General features: G+C 42.3%; 1 protein-coding gene across 9 annotated transcripts; it reads right to left on the minus strand.

Annotated features, from left to right (window-relative positions):
• Positions 1-1,341: 1,341 nt before the first annotated feature.
• Positions 1,342-20,218, minus strand: phf20a (PHD finger protein 20, a; the record flags this gene model as incomplete). 9 transcript variants are annotated; one of them, XM_083770721.1, is made up of 19 exons in its annotated part: positions 20,095-20,218; positions 17,520-17,626; positions 16,721-16,892; positions 14,383-14,469; positions 13,406-13,490; positions 13,220-13,296; positions 11,925-12,032; positions 11,375-11,873; positions 10,966-11,016; positions 10,603-10,869; positions 10,139-10,333; positions 9,475-9,570; positions 7,790-7,945; positions 6,444-6,625; positions 6,129-6,228; positions 4,813-5,008; positions 3,227-3,689; positions 2,343-2,526; positions 1,342-2,071 (listed from the first exon to the last, which is right to left on the minus strand). In XM_083770721.1, the coding sequence occupies exons 2-19, from the start codon at positions 17,600-17,602 to the stop codon at positions 1,929-1,931; spliced, it is 3,144 nt and encodes a 1,047-aa protein (XP_083626847.1). In that variant the 5' UTR covers positions 17,603-17,626; positions 20,095-20,218. The 9 variants fall into 9 exon arrangements, with proteins under 9 accessions (XP_083626847.1, XP_083626846.1, XP_083626844.1 ...); XM_083770720.1 differs by having other exon boundaries at positions 10,151-10,333; positions 11,375-12,032; XM_083770718.1 differs by having other exon boundaries at positions 11,375-12,032.
• Positions 20,219-20,451: the final 233 nt, after the last annotated feature.

A 20,451-nucleotide genomic window follows, 5' to 3' on the forward strand; every position in this document is an offset into this window, starting at 1 on the left:
TCATCACATTATGCTGACTCAAGATTAACTATGACTAAACCAAGTTTCCATTTCCAAATGTAATTGTTCCAATGCATGAGTTCATGCATTGGATGGGCAAAAAGCATGTTATATTATACCCTATATTCAATGTTGACTTTTTTGCAAGTGGTATTTCCAGCTGTACAAATGAGCTCAGTGGGGCCAGTTTGTTTTTCACAAAGGTCAAGCCAAAGTCATGTTACGTTGCGAAACCACATAACTTGAAGAAATGTCTGGGACAAGATCATGGTCCACACAACAAGTAGGCTATAACAATGATAGTTTATTTATGTACGGGCAATTCCGCTTGCATTGTTTGACATCTCCCCTGCTTCTAGGCCAGACACATAAACCCAATTCATGCTTTGTCGCACAACCGTGTCACTTACAACTGAAAATTTGATGGTGAGCGACACAGTTATGCAACAACATATAAACTTGGCTTTACAGTACAGTAGCATACAATATTATCCTTTTTTGAGGAATACAGTTTACTTTTCAATACAAAGATCCCGAGAAGAGCACATTTTTGAATAACGTTATTTACAAACAATACAAAATACTGCAAATAAACAGGTGAAACAAGAACAAGGAGAAAGAAATACAAATCAATTGAGTATAGTTTGTCACTGACAGAGTACAAGATGCTAGGTTTAGAACAGACAGGTACACATACAGCGAGTCATAGATCAAGTACTACAGCAACACAACGATGCAAGAGTAAGTGGGAATAAGGGATACTGTAAATGACAAACTCTTAAAGAATAGATACAATAATGTGAATACCCTTTCTTTATGAAATGAGCCAAAACAAATATTACAGCAAAAAAAAAGAAAAACAGAAACCCAAAACTCTCACTCTTGTCACCATCTGTATAGCCGAGTTTAAGATGCCTTTGATTCCAGACAACAACAAAAAAGACCTTCACAGTGTGGTATAAAAAAACTAACCATTAAAAAGAAATATTACCGATATGATTATACAGTGCTTTTATATGTTCAATGTCTTCAAGTTACACTCAAGTGACACAAGTGTCCACACTGAGCACAAACAGAAGTTTAACCCATTCTGACCTGAGATCAGATTCATACGAAGGTTTCCACTGGACACACACTGGTCTGATGAACCCATTCTGACCTGAGATCAGATTCTAAAAATGTCAGTCGTTTTTTTTAGATTTTTCAAAAATAGCAGACCTACAAGCTCGTATCGCGCCACTCGGTGGCGCGATATGAGCTTGTAGATCTGCTATTTTTCAATAGCTAAAGCATAACATGATGCTGACACCAAAATGGGTGCCCGTTCAGAATGGGTTAAATACAGTCCGACATGAGGGGACGTTGACTTAACTACTGTATTATTGTTAAAGACCAATAAAGGAGTGATCTTCCTTTTAAAAGACTATTGCAAAGAGGCCGTGTGGGTTACATGGATCAGAATTGAGATCTTTGAATGTAAAGCTTTTAAACATAAAGCACTGTGTGTATTGAGATAAACAGGGTAAGCTCAAACAGTAGCTCAGACTAAAAGGCATTCATATGGTTTGGGAGTTGCACTGGAACCATTAAATTGTCAACCTGGCCCTATGCATTTTCTCCTGCACATAAGAGGTTACTTTTGTGTGTTAAATCCTGATACGCGCTGCTTGCTTTCCATACATGTTCATGTGTTGTTACATCACTGGCCGTTGCGTTGGATCCCTGCACAGTGCACACACAACCTTTCAAAAGGTGGACAAACAGCGGCCGACTTCATGTGAAGAAAAAAGCCCTGGGCAATTTGAAACAATATGCGCTTGCTTTTTCAACATCTTGACATCACTCCCCGAGGCCACCAGGTGTCTGCTCTGGCTGCTTCCTCTCTGGTTGCCTCAGTAACTTGTGGCCAGAACTGCTCTCTGGCGCCCTCATGTGGAGCTATACAGGGCAATCTGCTGCACCTTGCCTAGTTCCGTCAACAGTTGCTTCATGCGGTGTTTGAGCTGAGGAAGGCGGGCTAGAGGTTCTGGCGGCTCCAGCTCCCCAGTGTAGTCCAGCCAGCTCTCTAACACTGAGAGGGAAGGAAAATCATGATATAAGTTAAGTATTATACCCGTTTGTTAGAAATATATCAAAATGAATCACAAAGTCATAGAGGTAGAAGTTGTCATGGAGACTCCACTCTATTATGTGTATATAATATATATCATTACATTTTAATTTATTGTCAAACGGCATTAACAGGAGTCACACCATAAATTCATCTGACTAAATGATCAGTTGTTGCTAAAGGTATCAATACTGTGCATCCCTCGCTGAGATGACTCCCCCACGTGTCTTACCATCCAGCTCCCTCTCGATGATGTCCATTCTGTGAGAGACCTCGTCCTGAACTGCATCAATGTGGTCCAGGAGGTTCATCTGCCACTGCTGCTGCTGTCGGCTGTCGTCCGGTGCTCCTCTGGAACAGCGGACCCCCTCCTCCTCCTTGGCCTCGGCCAGTGATCGCCGACCGCTGTTTGAAGCCTGAGACATAAATGAGGGGAAATGTGACAAAAATTGAGATTTTATTCTTCTTCCACCACAACATTAAATTTAGAAATGACATTCCAGGGCCTGGGTGACAACTGACAATACATGATTGTGGGGATTGTGCATAATTTAATTGATTCCTGCTCGTTTAACATTTATAATACAGAAGATTCCCCACACACTTTACGGACAATCCATTGGGTATATATTCATGTCTACCTCCCTCCGCAATTATAATTATTTATTTATTTTTACAATATTTTTGGGGCTTTTCTGCCTTTACTGATAATGAAAAAGTAAGCTGACAGGAAATGGAGGGAGAGAGATGGGGATTGACATGCAGCAAAGGTCGTCGGGATCGGGAGTCGAACCCACGACAGCAGATTAGCAGCCTTAGCCCAGCCAGGTTGGCCCAAGGCTCCTGTCGCAGGTTCGACTAAATGGCCCCAAATGTCTTCTAAACCAGACTAATACATGTCAAACAGGCAAGCCGAGTGCTACTACCAGTATACCGATATTATCGGACTCCCGGCACGCATTATAGGAAACAATGAGGGGCAATTTCAGACGAAAGGCATGGAGGCAACAGTACATTACCTCCCTAGGCAAGGTGTGTTGTTTTTGCTGAACTAAGCACACACCATTAGTCAGTTGCAGTTTGAACATGCTTGGCCCTTGTGGAGTAGACTCTTACTCTGATGGTAGCGTTGAATGCTTTAGGCCGGTCCGCCTCCAGCAGTCCCCCATAGCGCTGCTCTCTCTCCAGCAGGTCCTCAGTGCTCCGCATGCTGTCCTCCAATTCTGAGCCCTGTCGCGTCTCCACCACCAGCCGCTGCTCCACTGCAGGATAGTACGACCGTGGCTTCTGGTAGCAGTGCTCGCTGATAATGTACGAATCCTGGAACGATGGGTATGGTGAGGAGGAAGAGGAGCAAGATGAAGAAGAGGAAGAGGAGGAGGAAGAAGCGGCGGCGGCCCGACTCAGCTTCTCCAGGGCGTTGGACATCAGGATCTCGCCGCGTGTCATGTCTTCGTCGTAGGTGGTCGCGGGTGACGGTGCTGCGCCTGTGCTGGGATACGAGTCGTAGCTCTTCCACGGCCGCTCTGACTGCTTCCACGGCTGACACCACAGCCGCAGGTCTGGATGGGTCTTACTCCTTAAAAGAAATATCATTGCCAGTTATCAGACCACTATCGCCCCTCCAAAATCGGAATTAAACCTCGTCTTTAGGTAAAAACTACTAAAAAAGCTTTTGTTTTACCTCTACTGCCACTTTTACCCATATGCATTCCGGGTACAGGCTTTAGTTTAGACATAATATTGGTCTGACTGTCATTAGACTGACAACCTACTGTAAACAGAGAAGCACTCTGGTACCAACACCAAGCACAAACACTTAAACCTGCTTTTTGGCATGCTAACCATGTTTACTGCCCAAAGTCCAAGCGATTGTATCTTGAGACAAGCATGGACTCTGGTGTGACAAAAAGTAATGGCACCTAAATCTATCCTGAAGACAGGCTGAGGCAGGGAAGGTACATAAAACTTTGAAGCAGAAAATATAACGGAAGTAGAGGCTGAGATGGGTACAGCCAGGTAATGTAGAGGTATTCCTTCCTGGTAGGCTGGTCGCAGGGCAGGGGGTATCAGAATATATTTAGGGGCAGAAATATGCAGCAGTATGCTTGATCTTCTTCGTGACAAATATAAAATAAATCTTTCACTCATTATTATAGTAGTATTATTGATTGATAGTAAAGTATTAACAATGAATGTTGGTTTGTTCCCCGTCAAGATACGTTGCCTGATCTATACTTAAGTTGTGCTTGTGCACCAGTGTTGCACACATTTTGAGTATTTAAAGGTATATTCAGTGATTTCACTCAAAAAACCTTAGGTTTCGTTTTTGGCTGTGGGACCCAGCCTTTCGTCCAATCAGGATAGAGAGTCAAAAACGAAACCTACGGTTTTTTGACCCCCAGGGGTTAACTGGGGACAGGGAGGAACTCCTTATATGGCCAGCACACTCTATAGTAGGGAGGATTATCACAACAAAACAAAAAAAATAAGTGATATTTGAATTAAGTGAAATCACTGAATATACCTTTAAGTTTCAAATCTTTTATTTTATAATATACTGTGGTCTTGCTTTCTGCAACTGTACATTATTGTGCGCAGCTATGGTGAAAAACAATTCCCCCCAGGGATGTATTCATGCATGTATGTACACTGTACAGTATATGCATGTACTGTACCACTCAATCTATTGTTGTACTCACTGTAAGACACTCATTTTGAGCTGTAGCCCACTAAGAATCTCCACCACGTGGTGCACATCCCCCAGTAGTTGGTGGGTAGCAGCGATCTTCTTGGCATTTTGGTGCGAGTAGTTCTCTTCGAGGAAAGATAGGCCGTACATGTGGCCATTGCTCAGCCACTCTCTGTCATACCAATAGCGCAGGCTCTGCCTCTGGCCTGGAACACATGAATGTCAGGACATTGGATAAGGGGTGGAACTGTAATAGTTAAAGTGAGCATCATCAAAGTTTAACTTAAATTTAAATCACATTCACAGTACTTTGATTCACAGGTTGAAATATTGAGCGATAACAGTGTCATGGAGTTTAGATCGTGCACGTCACGTGCATTAGCTGTGAGTAAAGCAGCTATCATTCTGAGCATAATACTTAGCAATTTGTGTGTAAAATATGGAGTCATTTGAACTTGTGTGTGCTGTGAGACATGAGAACAAAGCTGTCTCGAACTCCATGGCCGTCTTGGATTAGTGTAGCTTGGTCAGCTGCATTGTACCTTTGTCCACTAGATGGCAAATAATGAATTCTCAAGTACAACCATGTTGCTGCTATATTAGGAGAAGTTGTGTAAAACAGAAACTGCAGCTGAAAGCAATAAATAAATAGTTGCTTTTTTGGATATATTATTTAGTTTATGTTTTGTCCATATTCAATAAACGTTACAGAATGTACTTTACTGTATCATTAAAAGCACTCTTCATTTTATTTCAAAATGCAGCACTGTAAGGAACACGTTTTCCTGGCATATTGCAGATGCACAAAGCTGAATAGCTTGTATTCATTTTGATAAAGTAGTCTCATCAAGTGTTTTCTTACACCATTTCAATATGGAAGCTAGTGAATGATATTTAAAAATGTATGCCGAGATCTCCGAACTGTATACACTACCTACAAAAGTTGCTGTTGTTGAGATGGAAATTCTCTTCTAATGGCAAACATACATACAAATGTACAAAATACATTCATCTCAAGCAATGAGAAAAGTTGCTTTGTGTCAAGACTTGGCCACTAGTTAACTTAACCCATTCTGACCGGGCACCAATTTTGGTGTCGGCATCATGTTATGCTTTATCTATTGAAAAATAGCAGATCTACAAGCTCATATCGCGCCACCGAGTGGCGCGATACGAGCTTGTAGGTCTGCTATTTTTGAAAAATCTAAGAACGACTGACATTTTTTAGAATCTGATCTCAGGTCAGAATGGGTTAATCAGACCAGTGTGTGTCCGGCGGAAACCTCGTATGAATCTGATCTCAGGTCAGAATGGGTTAAAGCTCACCTGGTGGGTCTCTGCAAATGTAGCAGGCGTATCTCTCAGGGACATTTTCTTCCAGAAGGCCCATACAAGTCCCATGCTGCCAGCACAAACACTCCTCACACTGTGGAAAGGATAAACATGCATTTACTGAACAATGGATGATGAGACGTTCACAATTACACTGTGACAGACATAACATTATTCATACAAACACCTGGTCTGCAACAACCCATAAATTATAATTTACTTGTACACACACGTTATACTTTGGTATCATTAGCAGCTATTGGGTGAGATGAGGGAGTGAGGTGTTACCACCACAGCTGAGCAGCTCACCTGGATCATGAAGTCATTCTCCTCTTCCACCTCACAGACGCACCGCACAATCTCCTGATCGCTCATATCCAGAGCAACAGAGTCGACACTCAGGGGCGGAGAAGCGGAGTCCAGATTCACCCCAAAGTCGTCATCACTCCATCCACAGCTGTCAGTCGACCAATCACTCATACTATCTTCGTCTACGGCAGCAGGGACAACAAAAGGTTAAACACTTAAATCCCATGCGTTGTTGACCGGAGTCCCTCTGTACTAGTGTATTTTCTGTTTTCGGTCTACATTAAATATCTTTTCTGCAAATAGCTCGTCGATCTGCTATTTTCTATGAAGGTTTTCCCCAGAATTTGGATGCTGGTAACATCTTTTATCTATAAATGCACCAAGTCTCTGTTTGTGTGTGTGTAATCCACGTAACTCAAGAACCGTTCGCCCCACCGACTTCAAATTCGACACACGCGGTCCACACCACAGCAGGACCCACGGTTGTCCAGAACCACCCCAAAAAGGCCTCTGCCCGGGCTCTGGAACGGGCCCCTGCCCCGAATCCATATATGGAGCTGGCCTGTTCTGACCTCACAACACTCAATATTTTTTGATGATGTCCCACTGTTACGCAACATCGAATGTTGCGCAACCGGCGCTCCCAGGCTGTGGAGCGATGCCATCGGCTTTGATATCAATAACCTCCGTCTTTTTGATAAAACTTCGTCCTGGGAGCTGGGTGTTACTAATTGAAAGGACGGTGAACTTATTATGTTTCAATGTTGGGTGGGTAAAAGGTAACTTATGTATATGTATGTATACATGTATGTATGTCGGTAGGAATGGTGGTCCCTTATTGGCTGTTGACGGTGACGTAACTAAAGTAGGCTTAGTTGGCACCTCGACAGAGTGCATTTCTAGTTTGTTCTAAAACCAAATAAATTGTACCCATTACATCCTCCCGGCTCAATTAATATACGTTTAACAAATGTTAATTAAATTATATTTCAGTTTTTCAAGAATCATGAGGAAGGAATAATGAAATTATATTTCAGCTTTTCATGAATCATGAAGGAATTAGAGAGTAAAGCAAGAAGCCACAGCAGGAAACATAAACCCCCCTTCAGGGTTTAATCAATCAACCATAAAATTCTCATTTGTGACAGCTTCCCATGTCGACTCCCTTTTCGTACCGTGGAATGTGAAGAATCGAGTGAACATTTAGCCATATTCCCAATTTCCTGGAGTGACACGGATCAAATTGAAAGGACTGTTGGCAGATGGATTGATTGCCAGAGGGAAGAGAAAAAACACTTACACTAAATAGATTCACACACGCACACCCACTCACAAAATATACCCACCATTCACATGTATCTGCTCTGATTGGCTGTATCCGGGCCTGCAGCGGTAGGCCTCAGGGTTGTGATTGTGTGAGGGGGGGAATTTGATTGGCAAATTCAATTTGGACTGAAGACCCAATACTGAGATGTCAATATTCTCCTCACTACCTGTATAGTCTGTTAATACAGGGAAGGAGGGGGGAGCAGACGCAGAACAGAAGTGTCAACTTTGGAAACAAGACCAAGTCTACAGGTTGACAAACTGTAGTACAACAAACACTATGACAATAATAGGCACCAGTCAGAGACATTCAGTGAACAGAGCCCATGTTAAAGGCAGTGTTTTCAGAGTGTGAAATAACCACTAAGTCAGTGGATGCCTGCATTGTGAGTTTGTGCATGCTCTGCACACTTCTTCTCCTCATCAATCTTAATATTGACGTGGATGCTAGTGTTGGGTTAGGTATTACTAACTGCACGGTCTACAACAGCTGAATATTAACCAGGAACATTTTCAGAAATGTTGTATTGTTGGAGGGGAAAAATAACCCAAGTTGACTTCAAATTAAAATTCTCAACAGGCCCAAAAATTAAGGCCCGGCCTGGCCCTAACAATTACCATAATGTTAGGCCCGAAGCCAGATAATATATAAATAAATAAAAGAACGACACTTTAATGGCCAGCGCAGCGGCGCGCCGTGGTTCAGTGTGTGTCTGTGTGAGAGTGAGAACGGAGTTCAATGGACTAATCGCCGAAATAAAGGATTTATGTAGCTCACAACCTCACGTTAGACTGTTAATGTACCATTTCCATATCATTCTAATAGATTCTATTTCCAGTGGTGGTGACTGGTGAGTAGCTCCCCTTAGTTTCCTCTGAAGTGAAGCAGCTATGTCCAAGATTCCAAGTAGGCTATCGTCCTCGTTCGGTGTCCAAAGTTTACAAACCATCCACGCACCGCTCATGGCGTGTCTTAACAGCTTAGAGATCTGTTATTTTAAATCGGGCACATATAACGAGGTGCGCCGCCGCACAGCGGTTATAATACTAATCCTTTTGGAAATCAAATGTAGCCTGTAGCCTGCAGTGGACTGTAACATTGCGTGGTCATCATACACTACAGAATTATATCATTTATATGGATCGGTTGGTGACAATATGACGTTGATTAATGAATGATTAGGTTATTCATCGCAGCCAGCTGGGTTTAACGAGATAGCTCAGTGCAACTGCAACATGACGAAAACCTGACGCTATCGTGTGATAATCCGATTGATTTTATAAAACATTTAGCATATGAACTGAAGCTCATTTGGTGCGCCGCAAACCAGAGGCCAGCCAGCAGTATAAACAACAACCGTTCACTACTCTCTGCTCATGCCTGCGCACAGTCAGTATGCGTTGTGTCGGTACCGGTCGGGTTCGGGCAGAGTTTGAGAACTTCAAATCAAGCCGCAATATCAATTAGATACAAACCATACAAAACAATAACAGACGGCATGGAGATGGAGTGCTCACACACACACACACACACACACACACACACACAGAGAGCTTCAGCCACCGCACTGAGATTGGTGAATGGAGGCCTTTATGTGCCATGGGCCATTCCACGATCACCATGTCACAGGAAGTGCGCATGCAGTAGGAGCAGAGAGGGTGAGAGCGAGGCCCCATGCAGGTCCACAGCATACCCCCATCTTACCAGATTTGGCCTTCCTCTTTTTCTTCTTCTTCTTCAGTTTAATGCGAAGGAAATCTTTCTGTTTGGGCTTCTCTCTCAGTCCGTCTTTCATAGAGGCTGTGGGGTCAATCAAGTGCCAAGAGGTAAGTCCCATGTCGTGGGCTCAGTTAAGCAGGCAGAGAGCTGTTTCTAGTGAGCAAATGTGAAACCTTGACTAGCCATGTCATTTCATATCATATGCTTTTTCGGCAGTCACAGACCAGACAGTAGTCTCTGTAATAGTTTCCACTTTTAACGTTACATTTAGAATACATTGCAAGAAGAATAAATTGTACATGCTGCACAATTAAATCGAAAAATCATGATTTTATGTTTTACAATTGAGTAAAGCATGAAACTTAATTGTTTGTATTTTGTATTGTCTGTAATTGTAGAATCCCATCTCCACATCCATCCCGGAGAAGATACACCACCGATAAGTCCAATGAGCAACACATTTATTTCCATAATTATATAATAATATATTATAAAACAATATGAATAGTCTCTGGCTTAGTGGCTTCTGATGCAGTTACAATAACATTTGGTAGGTATGTCATTTTTCATGAACACATTGACTGCGGAATTAACAAAAGGAGGCCAGCAGTGTATTCTGCAATTATTAACTACAAACAGCTTATCTCACCATTATACTGACCAATATCAAAGCTGCTCTCCCCATCTTTGTCCTGCAGTTGGCATCCGTTCCTTTCCAGCTGGTTCTCCTTGCTCTTCTCTCTGAGCAGCGCCCTCGGCTGCTGGCCCTGGGTGTTAACAGCAGGGGGTGCTGATGTCCTTCTGCTTGCAGTCTTAACTTCACTGCGGGATGTTCCTCCAGGTTCTGATATGGATAAGAAAAACAAAGAATTCATATTTTAGTGTGGAAACATTTAAGCATGTTATTACATAAAACTGAGTGCCTGACCTGGCAGAGACCTGTGCTCTGAGGAACACATTTCATTTAGTTTGCATGACAGCTTTCCTGCTATAATGGCTGTGTAAACAGATGCAACTGTTGCCACCACTCTGCCACGTGACATCCAGAGCTCTAGAACATTCAACCTTGTGCAGTATAAAGAGATTGCAAGCCTTGAAATGACAAGAACTCACGCATAGAGGCAGAGATAGTGCGCCTTCTCTTGGGACTCTCGAGGGTAGCGATGGCTTGCTTCTCAGAGGCCCTGGTCTGGATGCTCCTTGTGGGGCTGAGGTCGGCCTCTGGGGGCTGGTCCTCCCCGTGGTAGTATTTCATGTGATAGTGCAGCAGCTTGGCCTTGCGGAAGGACTTGGTGCAGCCTGGAGCACTGCACTTAAAGGGGTTGTGGTCCAGGTTGATGGACAGGACTGGTGGAGGCTGGTTTTTGATAACTCTGTACACTGAGAACAGGCAGCCGGAGTTCACAAGGAGGTCAGTGGAGCCATATAAGAGAACACTGCTGAATTGGTGCAATATCAGGAATGTTAAATACTCACATGGTTCTCTGCTGAATCTGTTGGGGTTGTGAAAACCTTGCTTTCTTACAGCTATTAAAAAAGGAAGAAATCACACCCGTGTGAAGTGAGGGGCGCAAATATATTTAAACTCATGTTGATTAGGTTATGTAAAACAAACGGTGCCAACACAAACATTAAACGCCATTAACAATAAAGAGACAATATGACGTAATGAGGCACATTATGACAAATTAAGACAAATTTTCCCTTCATTGTCAATGGCGTTTACAAAACAAACATTGAACTAAAGACAAACATTAAACCTGTAGGAAAAAGTCACCTAGCGATTGACAATAAGCTCAGGTCCTAGTATTTACCATTCACTGCACTTGATTTCACACTCAAATTATCTCAGTAGAAACCATTTCTTCATACACACTTGACTTACGTTTTAATGGCTGTGGAGGCAGAACCTCCCCCGTGGGTGGAGGAGGCTTATCTTGCTGGCTACTCTGCTTCTGTTCCACATCACCATTGGATTCTGGGGCTGTAATAGCGACAGACACTTGTCCCGGCTGTGCCAACGTCTGACCGGGCATCTCTGTACATGGCTTGGACACCTCTGTGTATGGCTTAGTTCCATTCAGTTCCACTTCCACCTCCTCTTTCTTCACGTGTCCATTTAAATGACAGGTGCTTTCCTCAGGTTCTTCCACTTTAAACCCATTAGTGAGTCCAGGTTCCTTCTCTACACCATTGAGCTTGGTGCTCTGGTCGTTGTGCTGTGTTGTGTCCTTTTCACATTTAACGGTGTGCATCTCTATAGTGTCCTCGCTCTTGGCATTCTTCTTGCTCTTCTCGTCAGCTGCCTCGTTCGCCCACTCTTCGTCGTCCTCATCTTCACTGTGGCTGTCCTGCTCCTGGTCCGACGTGCTGCGTCTGGCCCGCTTGTTCTTAGGGCTGCCATTCTCCTGAGAACTGTCTCTTCCATTTTGGGTCTTGTTCTTAGGGCTGCCATTCTCCTGAGAACTGTCTCTTCCATTTTGGGTCTTCCCAACCATGTTCTTATTGGTGGCCCGAGACCGCCCTCCAATGACACTACCTTTCTGTTTGACAGCATGGGTAAAACAAACGCATTCATTAGAAGTTAAACTGGACACGGTGTAATTGTTAGACATGGAGAAAACTTGATTCCGATTGGCCAGTGGGTGTGCATTATTTTCGGATAACTTCACACCTTTGACATAGTGGCCATGGTAATGTTCTAAATTCATAATAAAAATTATGCTTTATTGACAGTTTTTGTGTGTGTGTGTGTGTGTGTGTGTGTGTGTGTGTGTGTGTGTGTGTGTCTCTCTAATGTCAGCCGATTGACTCAGTTAGTACATATTTCTAGGTCATTGCTATGGCTTCTCCATGCTGAAGTAGTAAGATAACATTTATTCCAAGGTTGATGAAGATTGGATTATGAAAACACTTGTAGATTGGCTATTTAATCCCAGATATTTAGTGTAGAGCAAAAACAGGAGGGTTCCTAGTATAGACCCCTGGGGACTCCGGTCAACTAAGTATACTGTATAAGCGTATTTTTGCGAATATATAAAATAACATCATCCTGGTGCGTAGTCCTCATGTTACAGTATATTAACGTTGACATAAGTTCTCTAGCACAGCAAAAATGGGTCACTATCAGTGTAAAAGAAGCATCACCACCAGTAGGTAAAGTAGAAGGGAAAAACAATTACGTACTAGGGCTTTATACGTTATACGAATTCACTTTGTATTACTTTATGTTATAAGCAGTGGTATAATGGTGATTTTATTTTCAGTACCACGGTCATGCACTCACGTGCACGCGCCTACAATGTGCGCATTGCATGTGCACAGAACTGCTGATAGCCTAGCCTAGCTATATTGTTTATAGTGTATGAGAGTTTTACACACACACACACACACTTAAAATAATCAGACAAATTTCTTCATACTGCGCTGCCTGCAGTGGCGAAAATAAAAGTTTGCTTTTGACGAATCTCTCCTTTGATGGTGGCGGCATTCTTGTTGCATGCAGAAAACCAGCACCTGGAGCCATACTGCTGTGCTGTGTTGCTTACCATTAACGCATTCAGGTAAACGGTTAACAACAAACAGGTACCTATATCAACCCAAGTTTCTAACAAAGTTCAACATCGCTTGAATACACCAATCAAATACATGTCACTAAACTTCAACATCAAACATAGACAAAGCTGTCAGACCACTGGTGTACCACTGGTGCTGAGGAATTCAAATTTACCTCTTTAACAAAAGGCTTCACATGAATCCCTTTCACTGTCTGGACGACTCCGTCATAGAACTTCACAGTGTAGGATGCTGATGGGGGTACAGGAAGTCACATTAATGCAAGGTACATTTCCACAGTCATTGTCTGATATTTATTACACATTATAAATGCCCTTAGAAAGTAGTCAGTGGTACTCACCATCTTTATTGACGGAAAGAACCTTTGCAGGGTAGAAACGGCAGTCAGACCAGCTGGCCAGGACTTTCTCATTCACATGAAACCCCTGGAAGGAGGACAGAGGTAGTAATCACTTCACAAGGAGTCTACCGTACATACATTTATTTACGTTATGTAGGCACTCTGATGCCGCTCAGCACTCTCGTTGTCTACGCGTCTCCCAACTCACCGGCAAGCTAGTTGTGTACGTTTGCATAACAATAGACAGCATTTACATCGCTGTTCGCCGGTCTTGCTTTTTGCATGATTATACGTTAAAAACACTAAGCATAAGCATATGCAGGTAAGTATCACCTGTAGCCAGACTGAAAGTTTAAAATGTTTACAAAAGTGGCATAAACAGACCCGTTTGCACATGGGTTTTCAGATCAAAGGGGCCCTGCCACTTGCGCAGCCCAATGTGTGCGCAAAAACATTTTATCTCAGCGATTCCGAGTTCCTGATTTTGTGTGTTTCCACACATTTAACTTAACAAGCTGAATGAATCAATCTCTGTCATTTCCTGGCTAAACAAATTATAAATCCTTGCCAGTCAGGGGCCCCCTTGCGATGAAAATCGTGCACATGGATTTTATATAACCCAGCAGCCCTATGTAAATTACACCACTGAAAGGAAAGAAAAGTTGCTGTTGAACATCAACAGATATAAACCTGTGTGCCTCATACATATGCTCTTAACAAGTGGCTGTTGCAAAGTAATACAACATCTAATGATAATTGAAATGTCACACTGATAAAAATATGAAAAGTATGCAGGATAACGCAGAAAGCTAAAGTTAAAGGGATATTTCACTTTAAAACATGTTTGGCCTCGTTTTAAGGTCTACTCTGGCTTTTGTGAGCCCCTTAAGACAGTTTTAAGGGCAGATTCACACTATGGTCCCGGGTACGCACTCGGGACCACTTGGCAGATGTTGTGTAGTGTGAATGCTGCGTACCGTTCCCCGGAGCGGATCACCCAACCATTTCCGGGACCGCATGGAGGTAGTCTTGGGACCGATTGAAGTGTTCTCGGATACAGATCGCTGCAATGTGAAAGCATTGAATACAGTTGATTGAAGTGTACTTGGGTGTGGAAGAATCAAGGCCAATGTGAATCATGGCCAGCGGGGAACAGGCAATAGTTTTCGGCAACAGTTTCAATCAAACAGTCTCAGTGTGAATCTGCCCTGAAGTTGCTTGATTCAGTATTTAGATAATTTTGAGTCACGCCCCCTTCCCATACGAACCCACTGTAACTTGAACAGAACACCCGTCCTTGGTTCTGATATTGTCCTAATACGTGGTTTTTCCATGTATCTTTTATTATATTTGGGTAAATAAAATAAAATTGAGGGAAAAAAAAGAAAAGAAAAAAACTGTCTCGGGTGATCACAAAAGCAAGAGTAGATCTTAAAATGAGCCCAACCATGTTTGAAAGTGAAATGTCCCTTTAAACAAGCTTGAAGCCGTGCTGAAAAAACATCAATCCGTGTTCACTAGAGTGGGGAGAGTGATGATCGGGATGTTCGGGGCAACTCTGTGAGCAGGCTTTCTGCGTAATGAACAGTTATAAATCTAAACTGTGCTCGCAGGTGACACAGACATTTAAATTACATTATGAAAATAACTGCTTAGAAACTGCCTGGTCCATCGTGTTGACAGGCTGGTTAAAGCCAAGAGATGTCAGGTGTCTTGGAAGCAGCAAGTGAAAAATTACAGAAACGATGCACTGCGACATCATGTAAAAAAATGTACAAAAGCATCCTATGAGAACTTAGTAGCTAATAAAATGTCTTAGTTAAGTGCAGGGATAGTATTATTATGCTAATATTCAATTTCAAATGGTTTATTAATGGAAAGAATTCCCAAAACAAAAACGTCTTGTAGATTAGTCATAGCTATATAGCTATGACTGATACAAATCCGTAAATGTAATATTCTTCATAATAAACAACATTTGTAAAGTTACACTGTGTCTGTAATTACATAAGATATTGACAGATTGGAAAAACAAAAGCAGTTACAGCTGTATGACGTCTTTGGGGTTCTGCTTTCACTGCTATGTTACCCGAGGCTTGTATTTCTTAAAGAATACAGGCAAGTAGCCTAGCAATCTACTGCAGTATACGTTCTGTCAGTTTCATGACGCCATTAAATAATCTAAAAAGTTACTGTACATCTGTGAGAATGTTAACTTTTTATTTTGTTAATAAATAATAAATAAAAATGTAATAAGCCCATCATAGATTTAATTGATATTAAAGAATACAGGCAAGTAGCCTAGCAATCTACTGCAGTATCCGTTCTGTCAGTTTCATGACGCCATTAAATAATCTAAAAAGTTACTGTACATCTGTGAGAATGTTAACTTTTTATTTTGTTATAAATAATAAATAAAAATGTAATAAACCCATCATAGATTTAATTGATATTAAAAAGGACCACTTCACCACTTTTCAACCCATCTTCATATAATTGGTCCTCACTAACTCGTCATAAAATGCCACAATTTGTGTCTACTCGGCCTGTGTCTCATGGGAGGGCTGTGGGCATTTCAGAACCCCGTCAACCAGTGACTGCATCGATGGGGAATCAAAGCCAATAGAAACTGCAGGCTTTCTATTCCTGATTAGTTGCTAAGAAACCTTGTTTAACACAATGTTGTGTGCCAAAACGTTTTAATCCGTTTTTATTTACACAACCCTCCTGTGCCAGAACGTGAAAATCAGTTTATTAAATTTGGGGGAAAAAAACCTTTGCTTGCAGATGCGTGCACACTTATTTATCCTTTTATTTGTCCTTTTTCTCTGCCACCTGCACAACACTTTGTCCACCAGGTGGCACTCATTGCCCACAGCCCTCCTATGAGACACCAATTATATGAAGATACATTGAAAAGTGCTGAAGTGGTCCTTTAATGGAAGTATATGGTGCAATAGAATTATAATTATAGGCTTTTCATTGCAACTGATATAGTTTAGTAATGCAGAAGGAACACAATAGATAATTGATATAGTGGTGATAGGACATGTTATGTATTCTCTCAGTTCTAGTTTGGATGCTGCAGTACAGGGTAGTGGTGGCAGATTCCACTAATTCATGTTAATGATCTAACTAACCATACCGACTATAACCTTCCATGGAGCAGAAGGTGCATAGCCATGGTTCAGGAGACAATACTGAATGATTGAATGGACCTCTAAAATGCTGTCGTGTTGACACTGGCCTTATGCTGTGTTTCTTACCCATACACTGTAATAAGCATAAAGCTAAGCATAAAACAAATGCTCTTACCGGTACAGGAGTGTCGTCCTGCAGGCCCTGCCTTCTCAACTGGATCCTCTCCACAGGTCTCAGGTAGGGACTCGTCCACTCGAACCACTCATCATAGCGGTGACTCCACTGGCGGTAGTGGATCAACACTTTCTCGTCGTCATTGTCAATCTTCTCTATGGTAGCAGGATACCTAAGTTAAGGAAAGGAAATGGGGCCGCCTTCAGTAAACACCACCAGATTTTAAATGTTATTTGACCTCCAACAAATTAATTATTTTACTATAAAGCTTAGTAATGGTTTGTGGATTATTCTGGGTCACAAGCTGGGCTGGTGCCTGCTCAAAGTGCCCATCAGTGTGAAAGCTATCTGGGGAACCCATCAGCAAAAAAAGGAAGAAACAGCACCCTCTGCTATATAATGTGGATAACAGGATGTTGACCTGCCCTCAGCCCGCCTCTTCCAGTGGGGCGCCTATGTTTTCATTCCCACTAACTAAACAATGTATATACGTTCCGAATGCCCCTGCCAACAGATTCAGTAGCGCAGGTCGGAATCCGTTCTTGAGAGATTAGTGTGAAAGTGTTAGTGATGCAACCACAGCTCTCCAAGGCTAAATCAATCACAAATTTTATTGAGCCTTCACAACCACTGCTCTGAATCTTCTTCTTAATGTATGGTAAGCACAACAAAAAGCTGAGCGTAGCAGGAGAGAAAGAATTAAGGAATGGAAGAAAGAAAAAAAAAAAAAGAGGAATTTACAAAGGAAAGAGGAACGTGGCACGATTTGAGAGACAGAAACAGCAGGACCATGACTCACCAGTTTTTGAGGGTGTCTCTGGCCTCGAGCTGAGCTCCCACCTCAAAATTGATCCCTCTTCTGTTAGGGGGTATTTTACTCATAATTCCCACATCAAGGCCTGCCTCCTGTACACACACGTACACACACGTACACACACACACACTAAGTTAACAATAACACCACGAAAAAAAGAACAATAATATTGTTGTTTTTTTCAACCTTCGTTTCTCTAGGCTGGCAGGTCACTTAGATCAAATTATTTTGTTACAAGGACACCGGCCTGGCAAGAGGTAATTTACCTCTTGATAGGGAAGGGAAATGTGACAGACAAAACATTCAATGCAGAGGGATGGAAAAGATGGTAATTGCTAAAATAAGGATATGGAAAGCAAAAACAATGCAAAGGGTGAATATAAACTGCTGTTAAAAAAAAAAAGACATGACATGACAGAACATAAAATATGCTTTGTCTCAGCTTTAATTTCAGGTCATCACAACAGTTATTTAGGATTAAAACAATACCAAAGAGCAGGCTTTGCTTCTGAAGGGATATTTTGATGGTTGCAGTACAAAGAGGAAACTGAATAGTAGATTTGGGAAGGTCTACAGTTGAGGGCTTGAGGCAGCTAATTAATGACTAGTACAAGCACCAGCTCAGTGACCTTGTGGTTAGAGTGTCCGCCCTGAGACTGGGAGGTCTGGGATTCGATCCCCGACCAGGTCATACCAAAGCCCTGCTTGGCACTCAGCATCAAGGTTGGATTGGGCCCATTGGGGGTAAGTCCCTAAGCGTCATGTCCAGGGTACATCAAGCTGCTTCCCGCTACAGAAACAGGAGATAGGCTCCTGCCCTATGGGCCTCATGGCTCGGCAAGGCTTTACAAGCACCATTGAGTCAGCTATTTCATGACTAATACAAGCACTATTTCTTGCTCAATCTGTACCAGACATTTTCAGCCAATAGAGTGCCTTAGCCATCCACTCTGTATTTGTGTTAAAGGTTAACTTTAACATAAATACAAATGCAATACAATACAATGTAAAATTAGTAGCAACTATTGACCATGGTTAACACACTAACAGTCACTTCCAATCCAAAACAGAGTGCAAATGACGCCTTCGCATGAAAAACAATATATTATAAATAAAAAAATTAACGATGCAAAAGAGGCATATGCCCCTCTGCCATAGCCCCCGTAGATAGATAGATAGATAGATGGGAAGATGCTGTAGCTGAATTGTGTATCGTTTTCTCATTTTTGCGAGACCTTTGCTCCCTCAGCAATGACAAATATAAACACAAATAATAACCCTCTTTCAGTAGACCACATTCATTCACCCTACGCAATAATAGCTCACCTCCTCTAGCCTGGGGAGAAAGGCTGCATCCCTTTAGTTTCAATACCTAGAACCGGATATGTTCATGCTACTTCACTGATCCACGTGGTTTCTGGTCAGGCGATATTCGTATCGAAACAATAGAGCACAATAGGAAAAAAATAGTTATCCGCTGGGGCGGTCAACCTCGAGGCGCGGTGGTATATCCACACACAATAAACAATTCAGCGAAATGTTTAATAAATATGCACAACGTGTACCTCTTGAGAGAAACGAAAGCGATGTAAGCGAAAGCAAAGCGCGATCATGACACACACTGACCGCTCAGATACAAGTGTCTGTTCGGAAATCACCGATGTTACAAAAGAGAATACAAAAGAAATAAACAATAAAAAATACAACATCATTAGATCGGAGCTCAATAAGGTTTTTTAATGGTCATACAACTTACAGCTCAAACGGATACGGAGAAAATAGTAACCTCAAGACAGAAACAAAGAATAGTTTCTAATAATAAGGGCTAATAATTTATGCCTAATAAAAATTATAATAATAATAAAGTAACCATTATAGGAGACCCAAAGTTAATATCAAACAAAAACGCCAAAGACTTCACAAAATGTCACAGCACAAGTTAAAAGGCCAAGAAGTGCCTTCCAGGTTACCTATTGTTGACTACTTGCATCTAGTAATGACAGCTTATTGTCCGGTGTTTTTTGTTTTATAACCAGTGTGGGAGTGGTGAGAAATATACCACCTCATACGTCAGTGCTTTAAGCCCAAATGGTAGGCTGCCAGGCCCAGAGAGGGCGGGTCTAGCGCGGGTTGTGCACACTAACTGGCCGCGTTGAGCTGTCGTTCAACAAAGATCACCGGGGCCTGCTTTCAAGGCCTGCTGCTTCTTCATACTTTGGGTTGCCGTAACATGCACGGCATGGACATCTAGAGCTTTAAACTTCCCCCAAGTGGGACCGAAAGAAGCCTCCGGAAAACAAAACCCCGATAATTAAACTAGCGTCAAATGCGCGCAACACCCCCCACATTATATAACAAAGGGATCCGCGAGATGAACGTAGTAGACACAACAACGCAGTACGTACTTCATCACATTTGTTTTGAACTCCCAGAGCCATCAGCATCAAGGAAAAAACCACATGCGGCATCACACAATCTAGGCTGATGATGCCTCAACAAAATGGGCCCGTTTTGCGACTCTCGTGATACCTACGTTATCGAAGGCGTTTGGGTTTCTTACCTTGCTTTCCAGTCACGCTTTGTCCGGTGCAAAACGTGCGATCTAATCCCAGTGTGCAGGTTCCAGCGCCTCCGTCTCTGTCTGGATCCAGGACACGCAGTTGAATTTCTTTCCGTTGCATTCACCACCGGCGCGGGTAGAGTGGCGCGCAAGTACGCATGTGCAAGGGAGGTCCTTTTCATAAATACAAGATAAAGACTATGGTACTACCACATTGGGCATGCGTGGGTAGATTGGGTACTACAGGTACTGTAATATCTCATCTGTATCTATATGTATTTTGTCAAAATAAATAAAATAAAAAACGAATTGAAATAGCCGAAATATATTGTTTCCATGCTTTTGACTCAGAATAAT

This window comes from Protomyctophum parallelum (assembly GCF_964188405.1).
Source record: "Protomyctophum parallelum genome assembly, chromosome: 8".
Taxonomy (NCBI): domain Eukaryota; kingdom Metazoa; phylum Chordata; class Actinopteri; order Myctophiformes; family Myctophidae; genus Protomyctophum; species Protomyctophum parallelum.